At 44.0% G+C, this 23,373-nt stretch overlaps 2 protein-coding genes across 5 annotated transcripts; both read left to right on the top strand.

Moving 5' to 3' along the window:
- The first annotated feature begins 10,662 nt into the window (after window positions 1-10,662).
- Window positions 10,663-15,302, top strand: LOC119298967 (probable mediator of RNA polymerase II transcription subunit 19b). 4 transcript variants are annotated; one of them, XM_037576276.1, is made up of 7 exons: window positions 10,667-10,861; window positions 12,328-12,395; window positions 13,142-13,428; window positions 13,513-13,701; window positions 13,792-13,851; window positions 13,941-14,083; window positions 14,913-15,302. In XM_037576276.1, the coding sequence occupies exons 2-6, from the start codon at window positions 12,365-12,367 to the stop codon at window positions 13,983-13,985; spliced, it is 612 nt and encodes a 203-aa protein (XP_037432173.1). In that variant the 5' UTR covers window positions 10,667-10,861; window positions 12,328-12,364; the 3' UTR covers window positions 13,986-14,083; window positions 14,913-15,302. The 4 variants fall into 4 exon arrangements, with proteins under 4 accessions (XP_037432172.1, XP_037432171.1, XP_037432170.1 ...); XM_037576274.1 differs by lacking the exons at window positions 13,941-14,083; window positions 14,913-15,302 and adding an exon at window positions 12,115-12,231 and having other exon boundaries at window positions 10,664-10,861; window positions 13,792-13,934; XM_037576275.1 differs by lacking the exons at window positions 13,941-14,083; window positions 14,913-15,302 and having other exon boundaries at window positions 10,663-10,866; window positions 13,792-13,934.
- LOC119299126 (putative flavin-containing monooxygenase 2) lies at window positions 14,824-16,759 on the top strand. Its single transcript, XM_037576398.1, has 3 exons — window positions 14,824-14,839; window positions 14,913-14,939; window positions 16,086-16,759. The coding sequence occupies exons 1-3, from the start codon at window positions 14,824-14,826 to the stop codon at window positions 16,757-16,759; spliced, it is 717 nt and encodes a 238-aa protein (XP_037432295.1).
- Window positions 16,760-23,373: the final 6,614 nt, after the last annotated feature.

The following is a 23,373-nucleotide window of genomic DNA, read 5'->3' as shown; positions in this document are numbered from 1 at the left end:
CAAGCACCTGCCGCGTGCTTGAGATCACGCATCAGTCGAGGCTTTAGTCCTTTGAGAATCAGACCATTTGCTCTTTCAGCTTGTCCATTCGACTGGGGATGGGCGACCGATGCGTAGTCGACTCGAGTGCCTTGAGAGGCGCAAAAAGCTCTGAACTTGTCCGAATCGAAGTTTGACCCATTGTCAGTGATGATGCTATGCGGGACTCCATATCTGAATGTTAGCCCTCTGATGAAACTGATAGCAGTGCAAGCATCAAGATTCTTGATAGGCTTAGCTTCAATCCATTTGGTAAACTTGTCGACTGCCACAAGCACATGAGTGAAACCACTTCTGCCTGTTCTCAGTGGACCAACCATGTCTAGTCCCCAGACAGCAAAGGGCCAGACAAGTGGAATGGTCTTCAGGGCTGATGCAGGCTTGTGCGACATGTTGGAGTAGAACTGGCACCCTCCACACTTGTCGACTATCTCTTTTGCCATCTCATTTGCTCTAGGCCAGTAAAATCCCGCTCGGTATGCTTTAGCCACAATGGTCCGAGAGGACGCATGGTGACCACAGGTCCCCGAGTGGATATCATCAAGGATTATCCGACCCTCTTCTGGTGTTATGCACTTCTGACCAATTCCCGTCGCGCTTTCTCTATACAACTGCCCCTTTATGACTGTGAAGGCCTTGGATCGGCGGACGATCTGTCGAGCCTCTTCCTCATCCTCTGGGAGTTCTTTCCTTAGGATATACGCAATGTACGGTATCGTCCAGTCGGGAGTGATTGCCAAGACTTCCATGATTAGGTCGACCACAGCAGGAACTTCGACTTTAGTCGGATCTGTGGCACTTTTCGGCTGCGGGGCTTCTTCTGTGAAAGGATCCTCTTGGACTGACGGCGAGTGGATGTGCTCCAGAAACACATTGCTGGGAACGGCTTCTCTCTTGGAGCCTATCTTTGCCAGATCATCAGCTGCTTGATTTTTCAGTCGGGGGATGTGATGAAGCTCTAACCCCTCGAATTTCTTTTCTAGCTTTCTCACTGCGTTGCAATAGCCAGTCATAGCCGGACTTCTGACGTCCCACTCCTTCATCACCTGATTAACTACCAAATCTGAGTCGCCATAGACCATGAGGCGACGGACGCCGAGTGAAATGGCCATGCGCAACCCGTATAAAAGTGCTTCATATTCTGCTTCATTATTGGAGGAATCGAAGTGAATCTGGAGAACATATCTGAGCTTATCTCCTCGAGGGGAGACTAGAACTACCCCAGCACCGGAACCATTCAGCATCTTAGATCCATCGAAGAACATGGTCCAGTGCTCCGAGTGAACTTGAGTCGGAAGTTGCTGTTCAATCCACTCGGCGATGAAATCTGCGATTGCTTGGGACTTGATAGCCTTCTTTGCTTCAAACTTGATATCTAGGGGGAGGAGTTCAATCGCCACTTAGCCACTCGACCAGTTGCATCTCTGTTGTGTAAGATCTCTAACAGTGGAGCATCGCTGACGACTGTAATGGAATGGTCAGAGAAGTAGTGTGCAACCTTCTTCGTGGTCATGTAGATCCCATATACAAGCTTCTGGTAGTGAGGGTATCTTTGTTTTGAAGGGGTCAAAACTTCAGACAGATAATAGACTGGGCGCTGAACTCTGAAGGCCTTTCCTTCTTCTTCCCGCTCGACCGTAAGTACTATACTGACAACTTGTCATGTGGCTGCAATGTAAAGCAGCAGAGGCTCTTTGCTGATTGGGGCAGCAAGCACCGGCTGGGTGGAGAGCAGAGCTTTGAGCTCTGCAAATGCTGTGTCAGCTTCTGGAGTCCACTCGAACTTGTCAGACTTCTTCATCAGTCGGTAAAGAGGCAACACCTTTTCACCGAGACGAGAAATGAATCGACTTAGAGCGGCCAAGCAGCCTGTAAGCTTTTGGACATCGTGCACGCGTACAGGACGCTTCATCCGGAGTATGGTGCCAACTTTTTCAGGATTGGCATCGATCCCCCGTTCGGAAACGAGAAAACCGAGTAACTTTCCACCTGGAACTCCGAACGTGCACTTTGACGGATTGAGCTTGATATCATACCTCCTGAGGTTGGCAAAGGTTTCAGCAAGGTCAGCCCGCAGGTCGGAACCTTTCCGTGACTTGACCACAATATCATCCATGTATGCCTCCACATTCCGACTGATTTGAGTGAGTAGACACTTCTGAATCATTCTCATGAACGTGGCTCCAGCGTTCTTGAGGCCGAACGGCATGGTGACGTAACAGAAGCATCCGAATGGAGTGATGAAAGCTGTTTTGATCTCGTCGGGTCCATACAGACGGATCTGATGGTACCCGGAATAGGCATCTAGAAAAGACAATCTCTCGCACCCCGCAGTCGAGTCGACTATTTGGTCGATGCGAGGGAGAGGAAAATGATCTTTCGGGCAGGCCCGATTGATATGTTTGAAATCAATGCACATGCGAAGTGACTTGTCCTTCTTGGGGACCATGACAACATTGGCGAGCCACTCGGAGTGGTAGATCTCTCGGATGAACTCTGCTGCTAAGAGCCGAGCCACCTCCTCGCCAATAGCTTTCCTCTTCTGGACGGCGGACCGTCGAAGATGTTCTTTCACGGGCTTGAACTTCGGGTCGACTCGTAGACGGTGCTCAGCCAGCCCCCTGGGAACTCCAGGCATGTCAGAAGGCTTCCATGCGAAGACGTCCCAGTTCTCACGGAGGAACTGGATGAGCGCTTCTTCCTATTTGGAGTCGAGCGTCGTCGAGATGTGAGTCGGAGCAGCGTCAGGGTCGGTCGGGTGAATGTGAGCTGTCTTAGTTTCACCAGATGACTGAAAAGCAGATTCTGAAGCAGGCTTCTTGGCTCGTAGCAGTTCACTCGGATCAGCAGTCTTCTGGTACTCTTGTAGCTCAACAACTGCCATCTGAGCGTCAGCAATCTTCGATCCTTTCTGAAAACACTCTTCTGCTTTCTTCCGATTGCCGGTAAGGGTGATCACACCTCTGGGGCCGGGCATCTTAAACTTGAGATATACGTAGCATGGTCGAGCCATGAAGCGTGCATAAGCTGGCCGGCCCAGAATAGCATGATAAGCACTTTGGAAGTCCACAACCTCAAATGCCAACTTTTCCCTGTGGTAATTCTTTGAATCACCGAAAACCACGTCGAGAGCAATCTGGCCGAGTGACTCGGCTTTCTTTCCAGGAATGACTCCATGGAAGCTCATGTTGCTGGCACTGAGCCTGAACATCGGAATGCCCATCCCTTTTAATGTTTCAACATACAATATGTTCAGGCCACTGCCACCATCCATCAGGACTTTGGTCAGTCGAGTGCCTTCGACAACTGGGTCGACCACCAAAGCTTGCCTCCCAGGGATGGCAATGTGCGTAGGGTGATCGGACTGGTCGAATGTGATGGCAGTCTGAGACCACTTCAGATAACTGGGTGTCGTCGGAGTAACCATATTCACCTCACGGTTAATGACTTCAAGTCGACTTTTGCTTTCGACATCAGCAAAAATCATCAGGGTGGAATTGATTTGGGGGTATCCATCGTCACTGTCTTCCTTGTCCTCGACCCTGTCCGACTCTTTTTCCTTATCCTTGGACTGTTTGCCCTGAAACTGCTGGATCAGGAGCCGGCACTGTCGAGTGGTATGCTTTGGGTAAATGAAATTACCCTCTTCATCTTTCTTGGTGTGGATGTGACATGGCAGATCCAAAACACCGTTTCCATCCTGATCCTTGACTTTCTTGGGCTTCTAGGTGCCCTTGGGTTTTCCCTTGAAGTTTCCCTGGGCTACGGCCAGGGCCTCCCCAGGAGCGGCTGGCTCGGCCTTCCGCTTCTGTTTCCGACTGGAGTTTCCTCCGGTTTCTTGGGCGACTGCCTTGTGCTTGCCACTCCGGAGTCGGTCCTCGTCTTCACCATTAGCGTACTTGGTGGCAATCTCCATCATCCGATTCAGAGACATCTCTCCAGTTCGACCGAACTTCAGATTCAACTCTCTGTATTTAACGCCTTCCTTGAAGGCACAAACTGCTTGATGGTCTGGCACATTCTCAACCGAGTGATGCAGTGTGATCCACCTCTGGATGTATTCCCTCAGAGTTTCATTCGGCTTCTGCACGCAAGACCGCAACTCTGTAAGGCCTGCAGGTCGCTTGCATGTTCCTTCAAAGGTTGTGATAAACACTCGGGAGAGGTCCTCCCAAGTGTAAATGCTGCTGGGTGCCAACTGATTTAGCCACGCTCTGGCTGAGCCCTCTAACATGAGAGGCAAATGCTTCATGGCCACCTCATCATTGCCACCGCCAATCTGTACAGCCACTCGGTAATCTTCGAGCCAAGTGTCAGGCTTAGATTCACCGGTGAACTTGCTGATTCCAGTCGCCAGCCTGAAATTGGGAGGAATCACTCCAGCTCTGATGGCTCGACTGAAACACTCTGGCCCTGAAACACGTATTCTGCTACTGGAGGGCGCATCTCTGTTCTGGCCTTCCCGATGAGCCCTGTTCCTGTCAACCAAGCCTTGAACGAGGACAGATCTCGCGTCAAAGCCTGGGTCCCTGGGGTCGACGGGAATCCTCTGCCCAACACTATGAGGGCGCCTGTCATCTCGATGTCGAGGCGCATATGACCCACTCCTCGGGGGAGGGGTTGGAACTCGACGTCGATCATCACGATCGGATCGGTGATCATACTGCTCATTCCTTCTGTACTGATCATGCCGGTCGCCACGTCCCTCACGCCTCGGGGGCGACCGCGGGCTGTGAGCCGACTGGACTGTATCTGTTGCAACGGATCGACTGTGGATCCTATTCCGCGACTGGGAAACAGCGGAATTCTGGTTTCCCGCCGCCTGGAGCAACGCTCTGATCTGTAACAAGCCCCTGCCAGCCTCCGACTGGGAGGGCTGAATCGATTCTACTATACGGGCCGTGGCGGCCAAATTCTGAACTGGGGTTCAGTATACCTGCGTCGGCGGGAAGAGCTGACGTCGACTAGATTCGGGAGCCCGCTGACGCGCTTGCTCGTCGAGTGCTCGCTGGAGATTCTCCAGTCGAGTGCGCTCGGCCAAATTAGCCAAGCACGCGTCCTCCAAGGCCTGGGCTGAGGGGGACTCTCCGACGATAGGGGTACGGAGGGCGTCCGTGTTCCGGCGGCGAAGCTCCTCTCGCTGTGATGACGTGAGAGGTTCGGGGAGATACTCATCGTGGGGATGCGACGGGTCGCCCCCACCCGCGCCTCCATCAGCGCGAGGGAAACCGGGAGGACCGTGCGTTCCATCGACCGCCAGGATCTCAGCCGCGGGGTCGCTGCTGTCGCACTCGGATGCGGTCTCCGCGGAGCCAGTCGACAGGTCGAACAGGCCGCAGAGGGATTCGTCGGGCTCGATTGCCGCGACTTGCGGGGCGGCCGACTGGCGAGTCACGGCGTGCCTCACCCACCTCTGAAGTCTCGACCGACTGAAGCGCTTGCGCCGGTGGGAGACAGAGCGAGGAGACGATACGTGGGCCGACCGATACTGGGTCGACGGCTGCTGCAGGAGGACGCCACGAACGCATGCGCGGAAATGCGTCGCACCGCGGACGGGGAGCGCGTCGACGTCGAGTGGCGCCTCCTGAAGCCAGGCGGAGTCGTCGGCGATGAACGTGAGCGCGCCGAGGCGGATCTCGCGGCCCTTCACCAAAACTCCGCACGAAACCATGATCAAAGGGATCGGAAAAATCGCAACTTCTCCAACCAGGCGCTAAGATTCCTGCCCCACGGTGGGCGCCAACTGTCGTGGTTCTAGCTCTGACAGTGATGTAGGGGGGTATGTATGGAGAGGCTAGATCTCAGCTATTGGGGAGTTGTAAACACACCAAGATGTACGAGTTCAGGCCCTTCGCGGAGGAAGTAACAACCCTACGTCTCGGTGCCCGGAGGCGGTCGACTGGATTACTGGCGTGTGAATAACAGGGGTGCGAACCCTTCATACTGAGGAGGGGGGTGGCTTATATAGAGTTCGCCGGCCCCCTCCTGCCCTCAGTAATGCAGGGTTTAAGGTACATTTAAGGTTGGGCGTTACTGGTAACGCCCCTAATAAAGTGCTACAATGACCATAAAGACTACTCAATAGCCGACCGTTTGCCTGCGGAGTGACTTTAGGTCTTCTAGCAGTCGAGTGGTTGGCTTCGTGGTCGAGTGATAGCTTCTTGGTCGAGTGTCTTGAATCCGTCGAGTGGGATACCTTCAAGTCGATTGAAAAGGTGACTTCCTCTAGGGACGTCCTTGGATAGGGCTCTTTGGACAGGTCCGTGCCCCTACCCTAGGTACGTAGCTTTATCAATGATCCCATGACCAGACACTTGGTCACTTTGAGCTCATTATGATGATGCATTACTGAGTGGGCCCAGAGATACCTCTCCGTCATACGGAGTGACAAATCCCAGTCTTGATCCGTGTCAACCCAACAGACACTTTTGGAGATACCCGTAGTATACCTTTATAGTCACCCAGTTACGTTGTGACGTTTGGTACACCCAAAGCACTCCTACGGTATCCGGGAGTTACACGATCTCATGGTCTAAGGAAAAGATACTTGACATTGGAAAAACTCTAGCAAATGAACTATACGATCTTGTGCTATGTTTAGGATTGGGTCTTGTCCATCACATCATTCTCCTAATGATGTGATCTTGTTATCAATGACATCCAATGTCCATAGTCAGGAAACCATGACTATCTATTGATCAACGAGCTAGTCAACTAGAGGCTTAGTAGGGACATGTTGGTGTCTATGTATTCACACATGTATTACGATTTCCGGATAACACAATTATAGCATGAATAAAAGACAATTATCATGAATAAGGAAATATAATAATAATCCTTTTATTATTGCCTCTAGGGCATATTTCCAACACCCACGGCGCCCACGCATCCACCGTGCCCACCATGCGCACCGACAACCCTGTACGACTCCTCCGCCGCCAGACTGACTCCCGACCCCACCTTCAAGCCGCCGCCTCTCACCGTGCCATTAGCCGCTCCCTCGCTCGCGTATTGCATTACCTCACAACACACTTGCCTTAGGTCTGGGCATGTAGGCACAATTGTGACCCGAGTCGTCCACCATGATCACCATCCAGGGTTGTCCGCCATGGTCACCGTCTACCAAGAATGGACCCTCTGTACCTGTTCCACTGCTTCGCGGCGTCGATGGCAAGAAGCCCGGTTCAAAGGCAAGGTGAGCACCGCTGCATTTACTTTAGTGCTGCTCACCAGGCTTCTGAAGCTGGAGGTCCTCAATTTTTTTGTTTGTTGACACCAAACCACAGCCCACTTCGTGGATGCCTCTATAGCCCAATGCTCCAAATGGCCCACGCTGTTTATCTTCTCCGTTGACATCACTTAAACCCTTTCACTGATTGACGCTTCACTTCCTCTCCCCGCGATCTCTTGAGAAGAAACTGGTGGATTCCTATTTAAATTGAGTGCTCCACCTGAACTCACTTTGTACCAATCGTCCTCCATACGTGTTGGCGTCTGCCATACCACTCATACCCGTATCACTGATGAGCAACTCCCCTGTCCTTCTCGACATCTTGGACTTCCTCAGGTACTGGATGAATTGGACGCCAGGGCCCCCATCTTGGATGTTCTTCCCCAGCTGCATACCCAAGAGCCTCGAATTCATGGCACCTATAGGTAAATGTTGTTGCCATGTATTGCTAATTCTGATTTTTTTTTTGTTCTTGATTACTATCTGAAGTTAGTTGTTGTTTCTGATTTTTTGTATGCTTCATTAATTTTGCCTCATGACATATAGTGGTTGAATAAAAAATCTGGAATTCCTCAGGTGTTGGTCGATTTGGACACCCGGGCAGTGATCTTGGTTGTTCTACACTCGCTACGTAGCCCGACATCCCATCCTACAGGTACATACTATTCCATCCATCACTAATTCTTTCAATTTAGTTTGGCTAGATTGAATACTTAGCTCTGCATTTTATTATTTTTCTCTGTTCTGAATTTTTGTATATTTATAGATATGCCTTCTATTTATTTACACTGTTCAGAATTTTTGTTTGTTTATGGTACGGGAATCCATATGCCTTGCATTTACCCTTTGCATTTTACAAAGGTTTTGCGAGAGTGTTTAGTCTCTTCACACCATCCCACCGCATTTGCTAGAGTTGCCGACATGGGTAATGTAGAAAGTTCTTCGCATAAACGTCGTCCATCATTATTTAATCCTCCTCCTCGAGCAAACCCATATGTTGCTGCTCAGAACCATTGTATGTTTATGGAACTCATGGCTAAAAAGGAAAAAGAGGTTTGTTAGGCACATTATATTCGTCCGAATATGTTATCTTCCGTATGATATGTCTTGCGATTTATTTCACCATCTACTTCTTCATATCTATGAAGCAACAACCCCTAGAGGTAAACAAACAACTAGATATATGCTAATTTCTGATAGTACTTTCGGTCACTGTGACAAGGGTCTTTGTCATGTTGAGTGTACAGAATGTTCTAGCTTTACCTTTTATTTGCTAACTCTTGCACAATCTTGTACCTATAATATAACTTTCTTATTTCTTTTCCTGCTCAATGCAATCGAATTTCTGAATGCAGCTCAAAAAGTCCAGATAATAATCTTTCAAAAAGGCAAAAGCAAAGCGAGAGTATGTATTACTTCCCATGACCTATAGTTTGAAAATCTCTCCAATATGAGTTTTTTCTGTTCAAATATTTATAGTTCTAAATATTATCCGTACCCACCAATGCAGACAATAAAAATGCAACAAACAACTATGAAAAGACAGGCTAAAACAAACATGCATACAAAGGTACTGTATATTATGTACCTTAGGTTTTTTATTCAAACATTCAGAACTTCTTATCTATGTTGCATTTTAAACAATACTATGTATCCCACTTCATGTAGGCAACATCCACAATGCTCATGCAAGCAACTTCCATGATGCTTATACAGCCAACTTCCACAGTCCTCCAAACGACAAATGATCGAGAATGTTGAACTTCCATAGTGCTTTCATACTGCCAGCCAACCACAATATTTTTGTTGTTGCTTAACTTATATTGTAATCGAGAACGTTCTCTTACCCAGTACCTTTATATTGTAACCGAGATGCCTACTCACCTGTAGTTTTGGTTTCATGCAAGCGACTTCAGATTTTCTTGCAATGTTTGCAAATCTGTACTGATCAATAATGGATACGCTGCTATAAATAGGCCATAATAATTTTTAATATACTGTACAATTGTGCATGCAAGTAAAATATTGATTCCTACATTAACACCTCAAATGGCTGTTATTACAATCACAATGTAAGTAACACTTGCCAGTTTCTAAAAATTCATTGGTCAATTAATTATGTACTAAAGCTTTCTAAAACATATTTTGGTTAGACACTATAAATTCATTCATTGCTCAGTTAATTCTGTATTAAGCATTTCTAAACATCTTTCGATTAGACACTCTTACGATTGCAGGCTGCCTATATAATACCCCCAATAAAACCTACAACTACAAGCAAATCTTTTTTGCAACTAAAAAATGAGTATTGTCAAGTACATGGACAAGCAGCAAGAAGACAAAAGGTTGTCTATTGCATACAAAGTTCTTTCACCAGTTTCATGTCTATGATACTTCACAATTTTCATGCCTACTTTTTTACATGATGCAACCTTACACAACAAAGAATGTTCTACCCTTTCATCAACTTATGCATCAAGAAAAACTCACAAAAAGCACATGGAGGCCATAGCAGACATGGAAATGCCACTAAATCACCAACATTGATCACTTTGAAAGATGACGCGTGTGAAGACAACACCACAAAGCTACTCCAGGAACATCCATTCAGGTCCACCAAATACATCTTGGAGTACATGAAGAAAGGATTTTAACATGTCCAAATTTTCCTCAATGAAGAAGACAACCGCGTGAACAACTCCAAGGAATTATAAACTAACATTATGCTACTTATGTTCCAAGACTTTGCAACAATAGAATAATAAAGTAGAATAAATCTCTTATATTTTGTATTTTCATGCTCATATTGTTAATCGGAATATCCGCATTCCATTCAACCAAGTACCATCTAAACATATTGCTATAAATTCCCGCAGCAACGCGCGGGGAATTGTCTAGTTTTCAAGTTTTTCAAAACTACTAGCCATTATAGGGCTTTGAGTTCAGGCTATACAAGTTCGGGCTTCATGTATTAGGTTTTATGCCTGACGGAAGGTCTATGGTCCTGCTTGTAACTTTAATTATTACACCTATGGGAACTTTCTACTACTCCCTCTGATCCATATTACCTGCAGCTGGAACATCGTTATATGGATCGGAGGGAGTATTTTGCATATTATTAATAGATGAAAGGCTTTTGTTTTTGAAAAAAACCTGTCAGAGCAATTAGCACACAGAAGGGAGAATATCCAAGTGACGCCGGAACATATATATGCTCTCATTTTTTAAAAAGTACTCCCTTTGTTTTAAAATAGATGGCTCAACTTAGGGAGGGAGTATGTTTCAAAAAAGTTGTAATTTAATTATTTTATTATGTGAATAGTGGAAGGTGGAATCACCTGATATTTTCCCACGCACAGAAATAGTAAGCCTTGATCGCCGAACCGTGAGATCCAATCCAACGGCGACCGCCAACATCTTCCCCCCAGCACTCCATCGCCCGCCGCCCGCAGACCTCCCTCCTCCGGCGACCGGCCGCCCCTCGCCGCCAGATCGGCGCCCCCCACGCCATCCCCGCCTGCCCCCCCGGCAGATCTACTACGCGGGCGCTGCCCCACCCCACCCGGCCGACGCCGGTCATCCCTAGCCACGGTGAGGTCCTCGCCCGCCCCATCCTCTCCTTCCTCGCGCGTCGTCGCCGCGGAATTCGGCCGGGCACTGGGTCGGCGACTAGGTGCAACTGAACCCGATAGTGGGGTTCGCTGTCCAACCCTAGACTAGGTTGCTCTGTTTTAGGACGGAGAGGTTGGTGGCTATTGTATTGGGCGAGTTGGGTGAATTTTAAAATGTGAATATCCTTTTGGACGCTAGTATTTTTGGTATCACGCTGCTTGCTTCCGGCGGTCATGTTTGAGGCGCATTCTCCCTGTTTCCAGCCTAATTACCTCGGTTTAGAATGTACATTTGGATAAACAGATTGGGGCATGATTAATCTGTACCTAGGTACTCCTATAGACTCTGTATAATGACCCACTTTATGCCATATGGGGGATACTGTAACACACTTTACTACTCCCTCCGTTCCTAAATAATTGTCTTTCTAGACATTTCAAATGACTACTACATACGGATGTACGTAGACATATTTTAGAGTGTAGATTCACTCATTTTGCTCCGTATGTAGTCACTTGTTGAAATGCCTAGAAAGACAAGTATTTAGGAACGGAGGGAGTAGTTTGGTACTTGAAATCGCAACTCTCACTTTGTTATAAGTTTTTATCTATATGGTTACCTGTTGCAATTTTAGTGTTGATATAAAAAAGTTACCAGTGTTGGTATAGAAAAAGTACCAGATAGTGAACTCACTGTATGATCACTACTTATGTTTGCTGAGCTAGAGATGTTTTGGAGGTTACACGCTGGGGCATTTTTCCCCCCATTAATTCTGTGGTATCAACGTTGGCCCTATTACTGCTTCATGCATGTGCTACAAAGAATGATCTTATAACTCTAGCGATGATCTTTCACTTGCCTCCTTTAGCAATGCCCAGGAATTACTTACCTTCTTACTGTGTGTAAGAAAGGAACTATCAGTTATCAATCTGGCATAACCTTCAGCAGTTGTATCTTGTATGGCTACCTGCAACTTTAGTGTCAGTAATTCAGTGTTGTGAAAATATAAAAGACAAACAGTACCATAAAACCATTTAACTTCCTCTGCTCCATTTTGCTACTTTGCCAGTAAAAAGTGCAAGCAAACCATGACATATGTTCCATAACATGATCATAGTTTCTTTGTATACGGCCTCCAGGGTTGGTGTACTTAGCTTACTGTATACTGTTTATCTATATTCATGTGGTGACTGGACTGAAGTTGAACTTGTTTTATGTGGTTGAATTTGCAGATACATAATAGATCAGTCTCTTGTTGGGAAGTGCGATTATTTTACTTCCAATAGATAGTTTGCTTTTGAGAAATGGAATCATTTTATCGTCAATAAGAATTCTGCTTCTGGGAGCTGGTATCAGTTCAGTTGTGCTGTTTGTTAGTTCATACTGAGAATGGTTGCCTCCACTTTCAAACATTAGTTGTAAAATATTGTCAAATTGAATTTCAGGTGAAGATGACTTGTGCATAGATCGAGCTTCAGTCTGATGGATTCTGACGACAAGAAGTTTGGCAAAGGTACTGCTTTTGTCAGAATGCAGGAAAGTAGCATTGGCAAGCATATTCATCTCCGCTAGGGAACTTTGTCTCTGTAATTAACTATATATGGATGTTTATACCACACATTATTGGAAGGTTAAAGGATTTCTCACCTTTGAAGATGAAACTGACCGGTTGGGAGCATCCTCTGCTTCATTAAGCATCTACTTTAGTTGATCTCCTTTGTTAAGTACTGTGATGTTTTGTGTTTTGTTATCTGATATTCCCTTTGTTTCTTTCTGTAAGGTATCTGTCTTTTGACCGCCCTGATTCAAGTTTTACCAATAATAAATAATCCAATATTACGTGGGTTACTGGGTTATGTTACACAATTGATACCATTCGACTTGTATACAAAAGTACTTCTCTGTTACTGTAGTTATGATTGTTATCTTGTAGCCATCAGCAAAATATTGCACAAGAAATATACATTCGACGTTCAAAACTTGGACAGTCAATCTTGCCCTACATTTGATACCTTAAGCTCGCAGCATATCTGGAATCGCCAAAATTTCCTCACGTTGACATTTTTTTACCTATATGTTGAACAACCACATTGTCTGTTCTGCCCCCTGATAAGCTACTTTATTGGACCTTACCAGAGAAATAAGTGGCCATTGTACTTGTATGCATGAGTGCATTTTCCTGGCATGATGTGCATCCTTCTTCAAATTGCCTTGGTTATATGCAATGCTGGTAGTCCATAATATGACTTTCTATTTCAGGACCTAGGGAGCTCACTGGTGCTGTTGATTTAATAAGTCAGTACAAATTGCAGCCGCACCATGATTTCTTTTGCAAGAGGCCTTTGCCACTTGCAATCTCAGATACACATTACCTTCACAATGTTGTGGGGGACACTGAAATTCGGAAAGGAGAAGGAATGAAGCTAGACCAACTCGTTCAGAATGCATACTTAAGGGATAAGCCTGCTTATATTAAGTCCTTTGATATGGAAACACTGGGGCAAGCATTTCAGCTTCGAGAAACTGCTCCAGTAGATTTACCCTCTGTAAGATCATTTTTGCCATCCTACTTGCTTTATGGTGTTATTGCATTTTCCTATCATACACTTAACAATTAAACCAATCAACAGGCTGAAAAAGGTATACCTACTATTTCGGGCAAACCGAAAAGTGAGTCCAAGGACAAAGAGAAAAAGCACAAAAAGCACAAAGACAAAGATAAAGACAGGGAGCATAAGAAGCACAAACATCGACATAAGGATCGGTCTAAAGACAAAGACAAGGACAAGGATAAGAAAAAGGATAAGCATCATGAGAAGGTTGCTGCATTTTCTCTATGTTTAAAACTTCAGTATCTCCAAGTCTTACTCATCACTTAGCTATATTTTATATGTCCACAAATTGTTCAGAAGAGGAAGCATGAGGGGACGGAGGATTCGGCAGACGTGCATAAGCACAAAAAAAGCAAGGTGATGTACAATTACTATTTGCTTCCTGGTACAACAAATTTCCTTGCAGCACATTTTGTTGGTCTGTTAACATGACTTATCTGTGGCAGCATAAGAGTTCCAAAACCGATGAGATGGGTAATGGACTTAGTTAGCTACAGTTTTCTTCTTACTTCTATTGTCAATCAATGTCATATTCTGTTAGAAGGAGGCTCAAAAGGTTTCTGTCACCAGACCTGCTACAGATCAATTGGTACGTGCTTCTTGAACAAATATTTGTTGTTGGGTAGATGCATATATTGATTATTTTGTATTGCTTTTCTTAATTCTTTGTCTTTTGGTGAAACATGAATTGAAATGTTTCAGATTTAAGCTGCATAGTGAGCTTCTGTTTTTAAGTCAACCTAAGAGTTTTATTTTGTTGTTTGGAGCCTAAATGATGAATATTTTAACCTTTGGTGAATTATTTATTAGTCATTCAAGAGAATAGGATCTGCCTTTTGCCCGCCTTTGTAAATATTAGTCTCATTTGATTTTATCTGCATATGTACAGTATGTGATGTTAGGGACGATTGCACTGACATTCCTTTATGTCCACTGTCAGTTTTGGACCTGGGCCAATTTCATTTCTTAAGTCTCACTTAACTTGAGAAGTTTACTTAGATATTTCCTTTGATTGGCATATCTAGTGGTATTAATATATCAGTCATGATGGGCTTGCTGACTTTCTTTACTACTATATGGCAGGATCTGGTTAGGCCTGACTTGCACCATAAATTCATAATGTAGTCACTAGTCGTATATTGTTTTCAGTTTACCAACACTTTGACCATACCATATGGTGATTAATTGGAACACAATGAACTATTAAAAAAATCGCTCGCAGTTTACTCGGTGATGTTTCTTTCGAAATCATTGTATGCCATTTGCAACTCTTTAATGGTCTGCACCCTGTATAAGCTTCGCAATTATTATCCATTTTTACGAACACCAATGAGGAGCAACATTGGCAAACAATAGGCTTTTGTTTGCATCTGTGATAATCCCAGACTCTAACTCTTACTTTTATGTTGGTGATGCAGATATCATGAATGGCTGTTTATTTGAAGGTGCTTCAGATTAGGGTCTTGCCTGCTGCTAATTATGTTGTTCTTGCAGTGTGGACCTTGTGGAAAATGTAACTTGTAACATGGGACAATCGAACTGTATTTTGCAACTTTTTTGTCCCTCACTGACTAAATTGGTTGCCTTGTAGGAACATTTAGATAGGACTTCTAATGAGATTTTCTCTCTTAAGATTAGGAAATCTGAATAGGTATTTTTTGATGAGATAATTCGTAAGAGTAAGAGCAGCCAGCTATTTCTTTTAGGTAGGACTTCTAATGTGATTTTCTTAAAGGTTAGAACATCTGGGAAGTTTGTTTGTGATGAGATAATTTTTTAAGACTAGGAGCACTCCGCCATTTTCTTTAGATAGGGCTTCTGATGGGATTCTTTTAAAATTCAGGACATCTGTGTAGGTCTCTTTAACGAGACATTTATCAAAGACTAGGAGCAGTCCATTATGCTGACCAGGCCTGTGGTAAAGTCATTGATGTAGCATGAGTTTGTAGTAAAAAAAAGTCATTGTATGATATGGAAATGAAGCTATGTTCCTTGTGCTGATGATAAAACTAATTAATTCACCGCTGCCTGTGCTTTATTCAAAGTGAAAGTTACCAGGCTAATCTGTATTCGTAGAATGACATGTCTTGCGTTTTCAAGAACTTGTAAAGATGGTCAATTTGGCATGAAACCCTGTTTTGCCCTAGAACTGTGTAATGTTCTGCTTCTACCCCAGCTGATGCAGTATTGCAGACCCTAAGACCAAACACATAAAAAAACATAGACAAAACAGACTAAAACCAAAGCAAGAATTTCTCTTGCTGCTTTCTCAAGTATTCCTTGTGCCTCTCATTCCCAAATCTGTCTCTACTCTTAATGTCTCAGTACGTAAGTCGTTCGTTTCCAGCCTTCCAACGATCTCTCCCCACCAGGCGATCTCCCTCCCACCGATTTTTTTCCTCCCTCCGAAAACCAAAACTGGTTTTCATTCATGCATCATCGGAACCACACGCCCCATGCCTAGAAAAACCAAATGAACCCTTCCATCCTTCCATCGATCCCACCCTTCCATATAAAACACCAATCGTTCCATCCTCCCCTTCCATATACCAGAGGGATCAAATCATATCGAATATTTTCATAACAAAAAGCTTCCATAAACACCAATCTTTTCACCCTCCCCTCCCACGATTCTTTCCATACAGATGCTCCCTCCCGCATTCGTTTATTTCCTTCCAATTATACCAGGATTTTTTTCCAGCTTCTGTTCCTCGCTCAAATTTTCCTCACGATCAAGGCCCCTGCCCTTCCTTATCTACCCACAAATCTCGTGCCCCTCTCCCAGGTCGGGTTCCGGAGCCGGGTCGTCGCCGTGGAGTACGTCGATGCGGAGCCGGAGGGCGCGGCGGACCGGTGGGAGAGGTGGAACGGCAACGGCGAGGCCTTCGGCGACGGCTCGAGCGTGTGGCGCCTCACTATGGGCCACCGCGGCGCCGGCGAGCAGGAGCCGGAGACGGAGGAGGTGCATGAGTCCGACTTCCTGATCCTCTGCATCGGCAGTTTCAGCGGCGTACCCAACATCCCAGCGGTGTCCCCAGGCCCGGAGGCGTTCCGCGGGCGGGTGCTCCACTGCATGGAGCTCTCCCACATGGCCGACGAGGACGCCGCCGCGCTGGTTAAGGGGAAGCGCATCACCGTCGTGGGGTCCGGCAAGTCGGCCTTCGAGATCGCCGCCGAGTGCGCCGATGCCAATGGCGCAGGAACGCCGTGCACGATGCTGTGCCAGAACCCTCATTGGCTGCTACCATCGGGTACATCTACATGAACCAAAGAACGCATTTTATTCTACTCCCTCCGTTCCAAAATAGATGACTCAACTTTGTACTAACTTTAGTACAAAGTTGGATCATCTATTTTGGAACGGAGGGAGTAACTGTTAGTCTGCTATATCCACGAGCTCACTGACGCCAGACCAGCAAGCAGCCCAGATTGAACGGCACTGAGCTCCAAATTCAACCGATTATATAATGCTGCACGTGATCTGCGCCACCCCCACATGATCCGCTACCATATCAATGATTGTGTATCTGTATTTATTTATCTACAAATGCGTTGTACTGTTGTGCTTTTGTTAAGCAGATACATGCATGGCAGGGGGAAGTTGAGCGAGCACGGCAAAGCCAAAGATATCTTCCTTGGAGCTACCATTTAATTTGTAAGATGTCAAGTAATAGCTTGAAGTTTAGGTGATAAAAATGCTAATATGATGATCAGGTCAGGTATAATATCACAGAAAATGTAAAAAAAAAAAATCATTGGAGTTGTTTTCATTATAGTAATCAGAATGCTTTGTCTTGCACCATTATTTGTTGAACATCTTTATTTGTAGGATGTGGGCTGAGTTTCAGAAGATGAGAGTTGAAATGGCTGGAATGAGAACAAAAAAAAATGGCAGCTTGGTCTTTACAATTGCAGTTTCAATTCCTTATTTGAGTCTAACTCAGGTGTTTCATAGACTTTCCAAAATATCTATTTTTGAACCTTACTGAAGTTGGCCTCTTACTGAGGAAAAAAGTCTATGAATGGATCATCTGAAAAACAAGACGTTACAGTTCCTTAAAAGTGAAATTGCTTGCCAAATACAGTAACAGGTAACTCCAATATTTGTTGGAATGAGATAACGTATGCCAGGTGAATATTTGTAGAGTTACCTGTTAGGGTTCTGTTTAGTCTGTTATGTTTCCCTCTAATTTTTTTATTGCTTAGCTAGGGTAGATATTTTTAGTCTGTTATGTTTTCTTGATTTTTAATTTTTTTGCTTAGCTAGGTTAGATATTTGTTTCTAGGTGTTACAACATGGCTTAGCACCTACTACATCAACGTTTCTCTGCTCCAATTCTTACCGTCCCACATCTCAAAGAATTTGTGTGGTAGTCCCTATCATGAAAAAAAGTAGAACAATTTCTAGCTTTCATATGCATTTGTTTTTGCTGTAATGTTTAAGAATGAAGCATTGATCAAGGCCCCACAAAGGTGATGTAATGATATCGTGATGTTCTATACGCTAATTGGATGCAGGTGACATGTCTCTCCTTTTCAATTTCTCTTATCGCAGGTTTGAACGGATGGAATTCACACACTTGGATCGAAGGATTTGTGATGTGAGTATATTTGTTCAGAAATACACATTTAAATTTGGTTAGTTTCTCCACACACACACACACACACACACACACACACACACACACACACACACACACACACACACATGCATAGAACTTTAGCATGTTCTTTTCTTCACGTAATTGTGTTAATAACAGGTAAATCATAACTTTGTGTACTGATGGATGCATAACATAATACGAGTACTTGTTACTTGAGTTTTGTTGACATTCCTTCTCTATGATGTTGTCCTGTCTTAAGTTGAGTTAGGTCAGTGGGTTAGAATATTAGTTGCATACCAGCAAAAATAAAAATCTTATTTGCACATCCATTATAACAGAGCATGTCAATATGCCAATATGTATAAAAGAAAACTCTTGGTCTGGTGGTACGGTATTTGTGTTACTCCATTTCTTATGATTAATTCTGTTTGAAGAAAAGCATATGTTAATTTCAAGTTTTGAACTAAGCGTTACAGATATAATAATGGGCATGTACAAACTTAAACATCAAGATTTTTTTTAAAGAATGTCAAGAATTAATAGCAAACTATCGGCCAGTTACCAATGCAACAATATATTATATTTTGGATTGACAAAATTATTTATTTTGAGCATGCATGCAATTCTAATATCCATATGCTGAAATTTTATACTCGCTAAAACTTTAAACCTTCAATATTCTTCTGCATGTTTGCTTGGAATTATACTGGTCCATTAGAGCATCTTAGTTCTCATAAAATACAATATTTATTTTCCAGATATCTATTGATGGTATTCCTACATGTATGCAGATCATTAGTTGTCACATGGGATGGGTATGATCTACAAATTTGATCTGGGAATGAATGGCTATGTACTGGTTATGCCGATAGGATGATAAAGGTTCGGTGTATAGCCTGCATTCCTGTCTTGCGAGTTTAAGTTGAATTCATGTAGTAGTTATCATAACATGTATTGGCACTATTAATTTCTTAGAGTCTTGTCTTTACAGGTGTCTTCAATTTCTGTTGTTTTATGCATCTATTTGTATGATGCAATATGTTCCAGTTTTGGGAATCTTGTTGGACTTAGTTGGACAACTATTATGATGTTGATGCACAATTACCATAATTTACTATTATCCGAATTGCTTTAGGCAAGGAAGAAGGTGGATGGAGCGCCGAGGAACATGATAAGGAAGGGGTTGGATGAGAGAGGAGAGAAGAGTGGGGTGAAGGACGAGATGGAGGGAAAGAGGGACAAGGACATGGTGAACGGAGTTTCTTGATTCGGAGGGTGGGGGCTTCTCGAAGGAGGAGATGTTGGACTTCTCCCTATCCTAGCTTGTTGCTGCCTTGCTGGGTAGGGGCCAGTCTGTCCTCATGAGGTTGTTGTCAAATTCCTCACCGAGACTTCGGTGATGCTGGGACAACTCAAGCATGAAATGTTATGGTAGTTTGTTTGGGAAATTGTAAATTCTTGTGCATGTGTGGTAGAGTACATTGGAAAATAAGGTCGGGCAGTGGGAGGATTTGTCAACCAATTTCATACTCTTATTATAATTGGGGGTTAGGTTAGCATTTTGTACAACAGCTCACGTCTAAAAGAAAATTTTAAGGTGCTGGCTTGTTATCCCATTTATCATTAGCACATTGAACCAAATGCAAGTGCAAGCTTATTTTCGTTAAGTTTGCTCTTTCATTGTTCCTGGTTCCCCTTTTGCTAGGACATGAGTTTATGGAATATTTACTAGCTATATTTTGAATGGGAGTTGGTGGTCAGCAGTGGCGGTGGTGTCACATGTTCTCATTTGAAAAATGGATGATAGTAATCATATAGAATTGGAAGCGTCTCAAAGTAATTTTTATGTAGCTTTGTTCCTATATCCAGAACTGTCTTTGTAGGAAAATATTACTGATCAGGATTAAAATCCACTACAAAAATCATCTGATAAATATTTACTAATTTTAATATACGAGGTAGATTTGAGAGACGAGAGATTAGAGCAATATCACGCCCACGACAAGGCCGGGGGACAGGGCGGGTGTATATGATGCCTTGACCTCTTGTGTAGGGCGGCTTAGATACAATGGTGGCGGTGTAATATGCATGAGCGGCACGAGGAATCTCAAGGTACATGTTTAACTTGATCAGTGTTGAAGCACTTGAATATTTATGTGTTGCAACACGTACGGGCAATGACCCAGGAGACATCGGATCCGCCTTCTTAACTCCGGAGGTGTCACGAGTGGCGCATGCCTCCTCCCCTTTGATGGCGGTGGTGGATAGACACAAACATGGGGGGAGGGATCGGAGCGGGGCGGTTGGCAGGGACTCCTCCTTGGCTGTCCTTTGGGAAGTACGTTGTGAAGGAGAGAGGGCGCCATGGCATACATGAGGTGGGTGTATCCCGATTTTAAAGGAGAGGACTCCAGCGAGAAATGTCCCGCTATAGCGGAAAACCGAGCCGAAAAAGGTGGGTCCAGCATACAAAAAGGGAAGGATGCGTCGTGGGGTGGGTTTTTTGTGTTCGGACCGCGTGTTGTAGATAACATGGCAGATTGTCCGGACAACCACATTTCTTCATCACATATGGGCTGGATTTGGGAAAGCCCGGACTGTCCATACGGTTGAATTTTGAGGAGCTCGTTGAGCACCTGTTTGATATCCAAACATACCCGGACGTATGAGGGAGAAATGAGCTTCGATCTTGAAGACCGCCCTTAGCCCGTAGCAACGCACGGGCATTTTACTAGTGTTTTGAGTATAACAGCTGAGAGGAAAACTAGAGTGATCTTATTCCATTAGAGCGGTTGAATAGTTGATAAAGATCCAAGATCCTTCATCTTGTCTCTAGCTATAAGTTCAGTTGAGCAGGGGAGAGGATAGTACATATACCCATGCTAGCTGTACTAGTTGAGCAAGATTACATTGATCGGCTAGTTGAGCAAGATTACATTGATAGTATATAACCATATAACGACACAGATTCACACTGAACAAGTGAGACATATGATAGAACAATAAGAATATGGGATTCTTCATCTCATCTTTAGCTAGAATGTAAAAGAAAGAGAATGCACAATAATATGAGATGAATAAAAAAAGATGATGTGTCAAAAGGAAGAGAGAAGATGTCAAGATGAATGCGAATCCATTCTTTTATGAAGGTATGCGAATGTGAAAGTGGCTATGAGAGAGGATCCGATCAATGTAAATATGCACAATAATAGATAGCCGCTACGAACTCACAATGGCACTAATATTAGTAATGCCTTCACCAATAGAAGTAAGGTTTGCGGTTGGCATCATTAACCACTTAGTAAGTTTTGCAGGTTGCACCACCAAAACGTAAAGAAAGTTTGCATGAGCTATCCATTCACAAGCTCTTTTTAGAAATGGTTTGCGAGTGGAATGATGGCCGCAGTGCCATGACATCGGCAAAATTGCTATCACCCGATGATTGATTTTGCTTGATCGAATGTGCATCAAACCACTTCTCTTTGACAACTGGAATAGATCAAACTTTTGCATTCATACAGGTCGTTCATTACCATCATGCAACTAACGCATGTTCAGTGACCGTGTCACTCTGTCCTGGGCATCCCACATGGAACCAACTAACATTGCCAGAGCCGGCAAATGTAACCTAGTGCAGTAGCTATGTAATAATTGCTTTGTTCATCCTAGAGCATTGTTCTCTATATGGAGAATGAAACTCGTGGGTTGCTTCAAGTGTTCCTCTACTGCAGTATTAATCGGTTATATTCCAGCAATTGTAATCTCGTGTGCAACCTGATGAATCTGCCTCGCAAGCGGCATCAACTAATTTTTGGCGAAGATTAACTCCTATTGGCTCACACGAATGCTATTTAAGAACAATCAACTAAGACCGTGGCAAATCAAAACCGCTCCATTTTGGCACATTGAGTAGAGACAACACACTTTCTTTCTTGCGGTGACCATTAGTTTTGAGATGTCAATGAACATATTATTTATACTGCCCGAGGAATAAACTTATATGACGCAGATTTTCGGATGCCTTACGTTCCTATTTAGAGATGGCATTAATCAAGCAATGCTTGAGAGAGTACACTCTCGACCCTTTGGACAATCTAAGGGGAAATCCCACAGTATTTTGCAACTCGTTGTCCCTCGTTGTCTAATCGGTTGCCTTGCAGGAGCATTTAGATAGGACTTCTAGTTAGATTTCTTTTTTGATTTCTAGTGAGATTTTTTAAAGACTAGGACATCCAGGTAGGTGTTTCTAATGATATACTCCCTCCTTTTCTAAATATAAGTCTAGGTATTTCAATATGTACTACATATGGATGTATATAGGCATATTTTAGAATATATATTCACTTATTTTGCTTCATATGTAGTCCATTGAAATCTCTAAAAAGACTAATATTTAGGAATGAAGGGAATATTTTGAAGACTAGAAGCACTCCACTATTCCATTTAGATAGAACTTCTAATGTGATCGTTTTAGGACTAGGACATCTCGGTAAGTGTTTTTAATGAGACATTTATCGAAGACTAGGAGCAGCACACTATGCTCATCAGGCTTAGCACGAAATACCTATATACTTGTATGATGTGGAAATGATGCTCACTTCCTCATGCCACTGAGGAATGCTACGGTTCTTCACTCTAAAAAAATGAATTAGTTCATCACTCTTTCAAAGTGAAAGTTATCAAGTTAATCTGGATCCGCAGAATGATGCTACCTCTGTAACTTAGTATAAGACGTTTTCGACACTATGAATGTTAAACAACACATTATATTTTCGTACGGAGGGAGTATCTCTTATGCTTTCAAGAACTCATAAAAAAGTCAGGAAATTGACACTAAACCCAATTTTGTCCTAGAATGATCAGAGGTGAGTACCGCTGGCTCCAAAACAAACAAACAAACAAACAACAACAACAACAAAGCCTTTAGTCTCAAATAAGTTGGAGTAGGTTAGAGATGAAATCCATAAGATCTCGCGACCAACTCGGTTTTGGCACATGAATAGTAAGCTTCTACACACTTCTGTCCATAGCTAGTTCTTTAGCGATACAATCCTTCAGGTCTCTCTTAACGGATTCTTCCCATGTCAAATTCGGCCAACCCCGACCTCTCTCTTGACATTCTCCGCACTCTTTAGCAGTTTGCTATGCACTGGAGTTTCTGGAGGTCTGTGCTGCATATGCCCAAACCATCTCAAACGATGTTGGACAAGTTTCTCTCGTATATATCATTCTGGACTCGATCCTTCCTTGTGTGGCCACACATCCATCACAACAT

Source organism: Triticum dicoccoides, chromosome 5A (assembly GCF_002162155.2).
Source record: "Triticum dicoccoides isolate Atlit2015 ecotype Zavitan chromosome 5A, WEW_v2.0, whole genome shotgun sequence".
Taxonomy (NCBI): Eukaryota; Viridiplantae; Streptophyta; class Magnoliopsida; order Poales; family Poaceae; genus Triticum; species Triticum dicoccoides.
The sequence above is the reverse complement of the archived record's forward strand: the minus strand, read 5'-3'. Positions and strand labels throughout refer to the sequence as shown.

Bases quoted from the DNA above. Each gene is read 5' to 3' on its own strand.
- LOC119299126 (XM_037576398.1), top strand. The intron at 14,940-16,085 runs GTGCTTCAGATT...CATAACAAAAAG, and splicing joins GAATGGCTGTTTATTTGAAG to CTTCCATAAACACCAATCTT.
- LOC119298967 (XM_037576275.1), top strand. From the start codon at position 12,365: ATGGATTCTGACGACAAGAAGTTTGGCAAAG. The intron at 13,429-13,512 runs GTAAGATCATTT...ACCAATCAACAG, and splicing joins CTCCAGTAGATTTACCCTCT to GCTGAAAAAGGTATACCTAC. The intron at 13,702-13,791 runs GTTGCTGCATTT...CAAATTGTTCAG, and splicing joins AGGATAAGCATCATGAGAAG to AAGAGGAAGCATGAGGGGAC.